The 12042-nt window shown below is 36.9% G+C and overlaps 1 protein-coding gene across 1 annotated transcript; it reads right to left on the bottom strand.

The window, feature by feature from the left end:
- Positions 1-10336: 10336 nt before the first annotated feature.
- LOC124989044 (isocitrate dehydrogenase [NAD] subunit beta, mitochondrial-like) lies at positions 10337-11495 on the bottom strand. Its single transcript, XM_047558963.1, is given in 2 exon segments — positions 10337-11086; positions 11088-11495. Coding segments are annotated over 2 exon segments (1158 nt in total).
- Positions 11496-12042: the final 547 nt, after the last annotated feature.

Genomic DNA, 12042 nt, shown 5'->3' with positions numbered 1-12042 from the left:
GTCAACCCCATGTGTTTATCAGACTCTTTTTCCCTCTTAGATGAGATAGGAAGGCTAGAGGGGACTAAAGTCAGGTATTTCCCTTTCCCCAGGTCAGTTCCACTATGGTAATATCTATGTCTGCTAGTCTCTGATAAACTAATTTGCTTTGAGCACTGGTCACTGATATGGAGGACATAGATCTTTGGGCATATTTTAAAATGTACGCTTTCCTTTCCCCTTACTGGAATCATAAAGGAATTTTTCTCCAAACTTCATTGTGACAAACTGGTAAGTGTTTTGGAAGGCAAATCTCACAAGAGTATATATATATATATATATATATATATATATATATATATAAACTGAAATAGAGGATCCCCACTTACCCCTTCTTTATCCATAAAGCTCAATTTTTATCCCCTTGAGTTTCATATAAATTTTTACTTAAACATAATTGCTTAGTACTAAAATCTACTGTGTTAATTTATTCCACTGACATTAGTCAATCACCCTATTGTGATACCAATGCAGGTTAAAACATTATTTGGCAGCCAATTTTGCTACTTCATTAGGTTTCTAAGAGCAGGAGAGAAAATAATTGTGAAAATAAAGATGAAAAACCCAAGTATTTCAATTAAAAGATTATGCAGTCTAATTTTAGATGGTATGTATGATCAAACAAATTAATAGCAAAAAAATCAATTATAAAATGTGAAGAGAACCTGAAAACCTAAATGGACAACCTAATAGCAAAATAAAAAAAAAAATAATAGGTTAGTGACCCAAAACTGGGCTCCCAGAGTCTGTAACTATGTAACTATCAAGTGTCTTCATACTGAGCCTCCAGAAATTTGTCAACTACAGTTTAAGTATTCTTACCAGTTTTGGTCTCAATGACTGATTTAATATCCTGGGCTTCTATTTCCATTGAGCTACACTTCTTAATATCTTCCTCTCTCTCCAGTTTTTTGGAATAGTAATTTGCTCTATGACCCCATTTCTCTGATGGATTGAGTTGTTGATATGTTTTTGTTCTGAGGACAGGAGTAGTGACTTCCATACATGACAATGTAGAAACTAGAACTTGTTATGCGATATGTATAACATACAATATATATGTGTGTGCATGTGTGTGTATATACACACATGATGTAAGTATATTTTACTAAAATGGCATCAGATGAACATACTGTCTCAATCTGCTTTTTGTAAGTATGTTTCATGTTGACCAATTATATTTATAATATATGTTAATATTTGCATAATGCCCCCTTATATAGATAAAACATAATTGGGTTAATCAATCACTAATGTTAGAATCAAAGTTAGTTGCCTAGATTTTTTAATGTAGTAAGGATATTTTACTTGAAATCCACTCTCAATAAAATTTTAAATTCAATGTATGTTATTACTGCATATAAACACAATGTTGTGTAGCAGATGTCTACAAATTATTTTTCTTGCAAAACTGAAACTTTATCCTCATTGAACAGCAATTCCCATTTACCCCTTACTAATACACCCCCAACCCTTGACAACCATTATTCCACTCTCTCTCTACGTAATTTGACTATTCAAGATGCTTTCTGTAAGTGGAATCATATAGTATTTGTCTTTCTGTTACTTGTTTATTTCACTTGGCATACTAGCCTTCAGATTTATTTATGTTGTTAATAATAGAATTTCATATTTTAGGGCTAAAATATTTCCTTTACATATAAATATAAATATATATGATATATATATAATATCACATTTTAATATATATATCACATTTTAACCCATTCACTTGTTAAGTCACATTTTAGTTGTTTCTAAATCTTGACTTTTATGATTAATACTGAGATGAACATGGAAGTGCAGATTTCTCTTCAAGATTTTGATTTCAATTCCTTTGGTTATGTATCCAGCAGTGAAATTGCTGAATCATATTGTAGTTCTGACTTCAGTTTTTCTGAAGAATTTCCATAATATTTTCCATAATGGCTATACCAATTTATATTTTCACTAATAGTGTACTGGGGTTTTTTTTCCCTCCACATGATCATCAATGCTTGTAATCTCTTGACTTAGTTATAATAGCCACCTTAAAAGGTATGAAGTGATAGCGCATTATGAATTTTATTGTTGGAGTCCCCTCATCATTAATGATATTGGGCACATTTTCACATACCTGTTAGTCATTTGTATATTTTCTCTGGAAAAATATCTGGTCAGGTTCTTTTCACATTTTCTTACTGGATTGTTATTACAGTATTATTGTTATTATTATTGTGTGACCATATGTATGTGGGCTCATTTCTTAGCTCTCTGTTTTATTCCACTGATCTTCATGTTCATTTTTATGCCTGCATTATATAGTGTTTTACAGACTATAACTTTGTAATGTATTTTGAAATCAGAAGAAATGATACTTCAGACTTTTTCTTTCTCAAGATTGCTTTAGCTGTTCAATGTCTTTCTTAGTTCCTTATGAATTTTGTGATTCATTTTCCATTTCTATAAAAGTGCCATTGAATTTTCACAGATACTGCATTAGATTTCTAGCCCACATTGGGTAGTGGATCACTTCCAATTCCATGGATGCAAAGTACCCATTTTTGTCCATCACATAAACCAGCAAGTGAAGTGAGCTTAATTTGGATCCCTGTGCACATCTATGTTGCTTTCCTTGTATTTTCCAGTATTTAAAAGAAAAGTAGTATTTCATATGGTAACAATTTACTGGCAAAATGTTCAGAGAAGGTGGACTCTTGCATCCCCTCTTTGGTATTGTCCATCTCTTTCTAGCTTTCCTTTGGTTGATTCTATTATCTTTCCCCTCCCTTTCCCATCTGCCCAGTGCCCTTGGCTTCCACCCTTATGTGAGTCTCAGAGAACTGTTTGTTCGATGTGTTGTGTGGGGTGAAGATCTCTGGCAATAATGTAAAGGATGCTTTCCCTCCCTTTTCTCCCTACCTCTTCCTCCACTTCATTCTCAGTAACAGAAGAAATGTGTCCAAGATGTGTCTCATGGGGAACATCCTGCAGAAGTTTCACAATTAGCACCAAAGTTCACAAAAACACAGAAATCTCAAAATCAGCTAAATTAGAGATCTGGGTGGAGAAAGGAAGCTGACTGTTTTCTTTTCACAGCACAGTGTGTGATATTTATGGAATAAAACACTTGGATTTTCATCTTTTAACTAATATTAAGGATAAGCTGAGCTACAGACAACTTTAAAAAAATGGAAAAGTACCACAAAAATACTATTTGGAAATTAACTTCTTTTTTCTTGTCTTTTCATGTGCATAATTTATTTAAGTGTGCCTAATTTTTATTTCTTTAAATATTAAATAATCATTTAAATACCAAAGCTGAATGTCATTATCATATTTAATTAAAAATAGGATACTGAAAACATAGCACAAACTCTACACACAGGGAAGATAGTTGAGGTTTAGCTATGGGACAAGAATATAAAATATTCAGACATGTATAATTAAATATACAAAAAATAGCAAAGACATTCCTGGAGTTAAGATCAAACAATGATCCTGAATATTTAAAGCATTATATATTGATCAGCCTGGTTATAAATAACCATAATTTCACTGCATTATAAAAAAAGTGATAATCTTAAATTAGAACAAAAAGAGAGAAACCCTGTGAGAAACTGAATAAATACACTAGAGTGAGTAACAGCTGACCTTTGAGCAGAAAAGGGTCCTTCACAGGTATTTTTGGAATATATATTTGGAAAACCTAGAGGTTTGTGTGGAAAACCACATTTAATAACCTCCCTTTTCTTTTTCTACATGAAACTAAAATCTTCCCAGGACCAAGCAGGCAGGTGACTGAAAACTTGAGAGTTTCACTGTGTGTGGGAATGTACTTTTTCTTTGCTCATCAGCATATAATTTTGCATGAGAATATCAGAGTTTGGAAAGTGAATCCTGGAAGTGTCCCTTCTTCTTCCTGTAGGGCACATTTTGTTCTCATAAACATGTATGAGATGTCATGCACAGAGATCTGCTTTTGAAAGTCAACATTACTCTGGATATAATCTTCTCATTTTATGTAAGAACACTTTTACATTAAAATTTTGACTGGCTTACATTGTTTATTTTATTATTGAATCATTTTAATTTGTTACTTTCCAATGCCTAGACTTTTTAAACAGAAACATTTTTCATAACCACTAAGCTTTAAAACTGATGACAATAAGTTAGTCACTGGTTCCTCCCCCACCCAGGAAACCTTCAACACTCCCTCTTTTAAGATGTCATCTCTGTGTGTCGTTCTGCTTGAAGAGGTTCAAGAAATGCACCTAATTACAGAGATTAGGTAACACACTAAAGTTTTTTGATAATGGTTTATAATTATCACAACCAATTTGGACAGAAACTCTTATCATCTTTCTAAGGTTGCAGACTTAATAAAACCAAAAGTTTTAGTTGCCTCTCTTTATTCAAACAAGTAAATGCTGTAGGATCTGTTACCTTCAGCAATGCTCAAATCCCCTCTCCAGAAGAAAAGTGCTACCCCAATATGTCATATGTTTCTAAATGCCACAACACAACTTCTTTAGCGCTTATGTAATCTGGTGTTCTGTTCCAGTTCCTTTCACCAACGTATGAGAATCAGCTCTGCTTGCCCAAGGTTCAGAAGCAGTTTGCACTTGACTTCAATTCATCTTGCCCTGCAAAAGAAAGTAATTCCCCTTATAGTTCTCACCCCCTTCTAGTTATCTCCTGTGTACCTGTGTGTAGACTTTGTCTCCTAGTCTGTGTCCAGGATTTGAGATAAATCTTTCCTTATCTTTTTTAGAATGCTATTTTTCTCCTCATAATGATAGCATTTACGAAATACTTATTTTAGATTAGTGCTGGTTTAAGTGTTCTGCATATGTTAATGAAATAAGTCTTCATGATAACTTTAAGGAGAATAATACAGAGCCCTATTTCATGAGATGAGGAAGCTGCAGAACAGAGTTGTCACACAGCATGCCCAATGTCAGTCAATTGTGGAAAAAGCAGGATTCAGAACCAAGCACATTAATTTCAGAATTCCCATTCTTAGCCCCACACCCTATTATTCTGCCATATCTACCTCACCATTTTTTTCCTTAAGACATTTTCTCTTTTTTTATTATTATTTTTTAATTTTTTAAAGACTATCCATGAATGTTTAAATCCCTTATCCCTTATCTAAATGGCATAGTATTTGGATACAGTTTGCATATATCCTATTATATAACTTCAGCATGTATAAATTACTTATAATACCTAATAAGTATAAATGCTATGTAAATAGTTAAAAAAAGAAGACATCATTTCTCTTCTACCTTCAATGTTTCACATTTATCTTCTGGGGAGACATATGTCCTACCTTCTTCCTTGTTGAAGGCAGCTGGAACTTTAAACCATAATTGAAATATCTCATCATCTTAAGCAGAGTTTATCATTGTTAAGGATGGGGATAGAGATGTGATTACAAGAATCCAGTATACAATTCGTTGTTTAGAAAAATTTATTTTTATTTTGATTGATGTCTGATAATCGTACATATTTATGGAACATGATGTGATGTTTCAATTCATTTATACATTGTATAAGTGATCAAATTAAGGTAATTAGCATTTCCATCACTTTAAACATTTCCTTTCTTTGTAGTAAGAACATTAAAAATTCTATCTTCTAACTATTTTGAAATATAATGATGCATGATTGTCCAGCCTCCAGTTGTCATTATTCTGCTTTCAACATCTATGAGATTGTGAATGTGGAGGTCTGGGTAAGCAGAGTCTTTATAATGGTGTAGTGGTGCAGCCTAGTCTCTTCATTCCTGCTCATGATCATTACCATTTTAGAACTCCCAAGGTGAGAAATGTTTGCATTTGTGCCAATTCAACTATTTACTTTCTTCAAGCTTACTTGTAGATGTGTATGATTAATTACTACACATTCCTCCTAAAAGTCTGCAAAGGCTAGATTCCTCAGCACATTAACATGCATACACTGGTGCTTGTGCACTGGAATTGGGGGTTTAACTGTTGGGAACACTAATGCAATAATTTTGTTTTCCAATTGTTGCTTGTAACCATCTTCTATTCAACCCTTCTTTTAATATTTTGAACTGATTTTATATTTCCAATCTTTTTCAGTTATAAAAAGTTACGTCTTGTCAAATCTAGATGAAAACACCCATTTTGTGTATAACTTGAACATCTTGGGTCTATGAGGGATTAGAGTGGAAAAAGGACATGGTCAGTTCTTTTTCTTCCCTCTTGCATGCCAGCATCTTAGTGGATGACCTGCCTCTTGTGTAGTCCTGCCCAACTGCTACCTTCCTTTCCAAGGTCTTTCCTCTCCCATGTTGGAACTTCGGAGGAAGAACATGGACGAGGAGCACCTCACAATAGGGGCAGTATTCCTTGGCTATTCCTGGTGTGGTCTGGTTCTCTGTGCTACCACTGCTGCTGAACTTTTGTGTAAATTTTATGTGTGGCTCAGCTTTATCCCTGCACCTTTTTTTTGTCATTAAGGACCTCCTCAAAGAAGGCAGTGTGGTCTTCTTTTAGCTCTGTATATGAAACAATCTTCCCACTTTCCCTTCTGGTGGAACCTCACCTTGTTTGGCCCCTTGGAAAACCCTTATACAAAGTTAAAAACAAAACTTTACTTGTTTACTGTGACTATGAATGTTTGATATTGAGTTTGCACATAACAGAACAAATCTATAATTTACTTGAAACTGTACTGTGTTTTGCTGCTAAATTCAATTTTATTAATTCTTAGAGCTATAAAAGCTGTTTGTATTCGATGATGTTAAGTTAAACATAGCAGAAAATCTGTTACTATTCTGAAGAAAACTGTGTTTCATTTATTCCTGCTACAAATGTCTCCATTCTAACATATGCAATGGAATGTACTCAATAGTTTATGCTGCACTGATATTGTGTGACTAAAGTTGAGATCTCATTACCTCCAGAGCTGTATTTAATTAACCTTTCATTCAAGGGTAAAAGAAATAAGATATAAAGATGATCTACCTGCAAATACATGTCAACACTATTGCATATGGATAAACATGCTTGAATAAGTATATAGGAAGTCGCCGAAATGACTTCTGTATCAAGTGGAGATTCAAAAGCTTGCCTTTTAAGGATAATTCTGCTTTACTAAACTCACTGTGTTCACTAGATTTGGTGGTACTCCCTGAGTGTCTGTCAGTTTCAGCTTTGCCCTATTCCATGTCCTTTTGTATCTTCAACTAACACTGGTCTGGTATTCTCTTTCCTTGGCACATGATTATAACTTTTCCTCTTTCCCTCCTCACTATTATTCCTCCTGCTATCTAGTTGTGAGACTGTATTGCTTTTGCCCTCTGATGTTTCTAGAACACAAATGAAACTTTGATTCAAGGCAATTAGAAATGCATAGCCATTTATGATAAAACTCATTTTTTTTGGAAATGATCTGAAGAAAATAGTCTGCAAGACTCTGCTAAGGAAATAAAACCTAATTCTTACATGAAGTCAGGCAAACACAGTCAAGATTAAATGAAGAATCTACTTATTCTTTGTGTAGAAAAGGAATCATCTGAATGTATTTTATGTCTTGAGCTAAAAAGTGAGGTGCTGGAAAGACCATACAAGTAAAAGTAGAAAGTGGAAGTAGAAATTGTTTTCTTTTGTGTTCTGTGCAGGATTTTGCTCAAATTTTCAAAAATTAACAGAATTGCTTCTAGAATTGTATACATCAGAGATTAAAGCTTGTCAATCCTTTTTAGATCTGATTTTCTCTTTCCCCAGAGAAAAAAACTGATGCAGAGCTGCAGAGGGTCATCTGGTTAGTTTGTGTTAGATGGCTCAAAGGTATCTGTTATTTTCCCTGCACTTAATCTTTCTTTTCTGAGTGTGTGTATACTGCAGCACACAATAATGATGGAACATGCTCATTTCTCCTGGCTTCCGGAGGCCTTTCTCATTCCCTAACTTACCTTTTGAAAAATAGCAGAAAGGGAGACCATGATCCATAATTCTTTCTTGATGTTTTTCCAAATGCCTGGAGTTTACTCATGGCATTTGGAAGCCTGCCCAGTGTAGAAAACATACACTATGTTATATGTATTTTCCAGATTCGGGGTGAAATCAGTTAGCATTTAGAAGAGGTTTCCTTGATTATGCATTCCTTTTTATCAATTCCCAGGTCTCTGACTTTGCAGATGTTTTGTTGTAGTATCTGCTTTAGAGAACACTACACTATTTATGACATTTCCATCTAACCTTCTGAGCTCCTTGCTTCATCAAACATATCCTGCCCTAGGTGTGACCTTGAAGTATAACTGTCTTGTTCAATCAATAAGTTTTTGACCACTTACTGTGCAGTCATTTCTGTGCCAAGCACTGTCAGAGGATCCAAAGAAGAACAAGAAAGCATTCACAGAGCTTTTCCTTTATTTTAGGTAGATAAAATGAGAACTTATGAGCAAATTAAGAAGCCATTAAAAAGTGAACTATGAGAATAAAAAAGCAGTAGAATAAGACTGGGGAATAAAAAAGAGCATCAGTGTATTTGGTCTCCTTTGAGAAAATGCACAGTGGAGGTTAAGATGTAGAGTGGAACCTGAAATAATGAATAGAATTTGGTGAGTGAGAAAAACTAGGAATATTTCAGAGAGGGAGACTAGTATGGGCAGAAGCTCAGCAGTGGAAACAGTCATTAAATCGAGGGAGAGTCTGATGTGCATATTAGTGAGCATGCAAGTGAGTGTGGGTGACAGGGAGCGTGCCCTTGGTCCTGCAGGGTTTATGCAGTAGGCAGTGGCATATGGATTTGGCACAAGAATGTCATGATAAAGAACTATGGAGATAGTGTTGCTTGAAGTGCAGCCTGCAGATCACCCCTCTCAGAATTTGTGTTGCACTCCTTAAAGCAACATATTTCTGTCACTGCCACCACAAAAAGAATGCACAACAGCTACAGCAATCAAACTGCTGTCTTGTGCTACCCTTTTATGATCTCAGCCTCTTCTCATTTCTGTATGTATGTCAAAATTCACGGAACTATATGTAAAAACCTCAGTTTGACTATATATTAATTTAAAACACAGAAAATAAACACAAGATCATCCTCACCAACAAAAACAAATAGCATGTAACTGGGTTCCACATTCCATGTACTAAAACAAGTACCTACAGCATTGAGCCCAAACATTTACATTTCTTAAAAATGTTTCTGTTCTTTCTTTCTTTCTTTCTTTTTTTTTTTGTCAGTTCTGGGGATTGAACCCAGGGCCACTCTATATCCCGAGTCCTTTCTATTGTTTACTTTGAGACAGGTCTTGCTACATTGCTGAGGCTGGTCTTCAACTTGTGATCCTCTTGCCTCAGTCTCCTGAGTCTCTGGGATTACAGCTGTGTGCTACTGTGAACAGTTTAAAAACAGTTAATTCTGCTTAAACACTCTCTACTTATCCTTCTCTGCCCCTTATAGTATAATTATATCACTATATTCAGTTATGAGTCTTTTTCTTTCTTTCTTTTTTTTTTTTTTGACTCACCTTTGTTTCCGTCAATTCTTCAACTTTACACAGCAGTCTTCTTTTACTGTTTCTTGCTGCATCACCAATAAATGGTATTTTTTGACTGTACATTTCTATGATGAGAAAATTGTTCTCTCATGCCTCCCTCCAGCTCCGTCTCACCCATTCTCCCTTAGAAGCCAAACTTACATTTACATTGACAAGGTTGGAGACATGTAAGTTTCTTTCCCCAATGATACTTAATTTGTATATAATTCGATTCTAAAAGTTAAAAAGTAACCAACCACATTTTTATCACAATGTGTAATTACTGTTTATTGGAGCAGCAGAAAGTTTGCCAGAATGCCATCTTCCTGGGCACTACTATGGAGAACATTTCTTATATTTTACCTATTTTTGTTATTCTCACATTTCCCCAAACATTTTTAGGCCTTTAAAGTGTGTCATATTTGGTCTTTTTTTTTTTTTTTTTTTGGATACATGTGTTTTATTGGTAAACACCTTACAGGTGGAGCAGGGCAGCAATGAGGGCCTCAGTGAAGTCATGGCAAGTAGAATAGCCACTCATGTCAGAGGTTCGAACCTGTGGGGGAGAAGTGTCATCATCCTGCAGCCTAGGCCCCCATCCCTAACCACCACCACCACCAACACCACCCAGTATAGAGTTCCCTAAGGAAGCCAGTCCCACCCAGGACAACGTAGGCTCTGCCCAGAAAAACAATTATGGTCCACTGTCTAGAGGTTCAAGGTCTCTTCCCTGGTCCACTGTACTGAAGGGATGTGTAAGTAGTATGGTCCTTGTGAGGTTGGAGGGAATAAAGGGTTCTAGCCCCCATGGGGGTGCAGATGACCAATGACAGACTTGATGAAGTTGGTTGTGGTGCTGTAGCTGCCCATGTCTGGAGTCCGTACCTTGCCAACTTTGATCACCTTCTTTACCGCATCTGCGATCATGCTGGAGTGATACTCAAGATTCAGATGCCGCAGCATGTTGGAAGCTGACAGCAGCATAGCTGTGGGGGTGGCTATATTCCTGTTCACTGCCTGAGCAAATGGGTGTTGGGCACCCATCTCAAACACTGCATACTCTGCACTGTAGCTCTCACAAGGGACCAGGCCAGCACCCCCAACCAGGCCAGCAGCCAGATTGTCAATAATGTTGCTGTAGAGATTGGGCATCACAAGCACATGGAACTGGCAGGGATTCTGCATGAGCTGCATGCAGCAATTGTCTATGATCATTGTCTCAAACTTGATTTTGGGGTACAGTTCAGCAACTTCCTCGCAGCACTGCAGGAACAATCCATCCCCAAGTTTTATGATGTTAGCCTTGTGGACAGCTGTGACCTTGCCCTGCCCCTTTTTGGTGTCGTAGTCAAAGGCAAACTTTGCAATCCGCTGAGACTTGGTTGGAGTGACAATCTTCAAGCATGCAATCACCCTCCTTGCACTTTCTTGTTCCAAAGAGCTACACTCTCCTTCTGTCTGCTCACGAATGATCACCAGGTCTAGATTGTTGTGCCGGGTCATGTACCCTGGAAGTGACTTCACATGGACTACATTGGCAAACAAGTCCCAACTTACACCTCAGTCGCATATCATAGGAAGCTAGTTCCCATTTATACTCCATTGGGGTATGGATCTTTCCAATGATAGCCACCTTGTTCTCCTTCATAGAACTCAGCACCTGCTCCAGCTTCTCCTCAGAGGCCATATTCTGCACCTCACTCAGGTGGTGCTCCTGGAACTCTACCGGGACAGCGGCAGCCTTGAACACCTCCTTGACCGCGTGCATGAGCTCTGGACCCACGCCATCTCCAGGAAGCATGGTCACTGGAAAGGCTCCCTCCACCCTCAAGTCTTGGGCCTGGCTCGGCGTCGTGGCCTGAGCAGTAGCAGAGGTACTCAGACTTTGCCATGCCCCAGGGTTTCCGATGGGGACCACCACTCGGGTCAGCCAGCGGACACAGCTCAATGTCGCCATGCTCGTCGCCGGATATTTGGTCTTGGAATTTAAGGGTAAACAAAAAAGATAATTTCTACCTTAATGATGCTTACAATTCTGAAAAGGATATCAAAAGTAACAAAAATCAAATGAATATAGATTTTAATGACAGGTAGTGAAAAAATGTAATGAAACAGATTGTTAGGTAGCATCACAGAGGGGATGCTATTATAGCGAGTGTGATCAGGGAAGGTTCCCTGGAGAGGAGACCCTCACACAGGGTCCTAAGGGAAGTGAGGATTAACCGTGTAGTTATCTGGACTAGATAACAACAAAAGGCAAGGATTCTGAGGAAAGAGATGCTTGCCATACATAATGACTTCTGAAAAGGACATTGGGTTTGGAAGAAAATGAAAGGGAGAAGTTTGAATGAACTTGCACTGGAATCAGCAAGTAACCAGACCATTTAAGGATCTAGGGGTTAAGAAATCAATTTTTGCTCCATGTATAACATGAAGCCCTTGTGTTTTAGACAACAAGTACCACATTCAGTCTTATGTGTTAAAACAAGATAGCTGCGGATGCC

This window comes from Sciurus carolinensis, chromosome 7 (assembly GCF_902686445.1).
Source record: "Sciurus carolinensis chromosome 7, mSciCar1.2, whole genome shotgun sequence".
NCBI classification, from domain to species: domain Eukaryota; kingdom Metazoa; phylum Chordata; class Mammalia; order Rodentia; family Sciuridae; genus Sciurus; species Sciurus carolinensis.
Note: the sequence above shows the minus strand (reverse complement) of the source record. Positions and strands in the feature narration are given on the sequence as shown.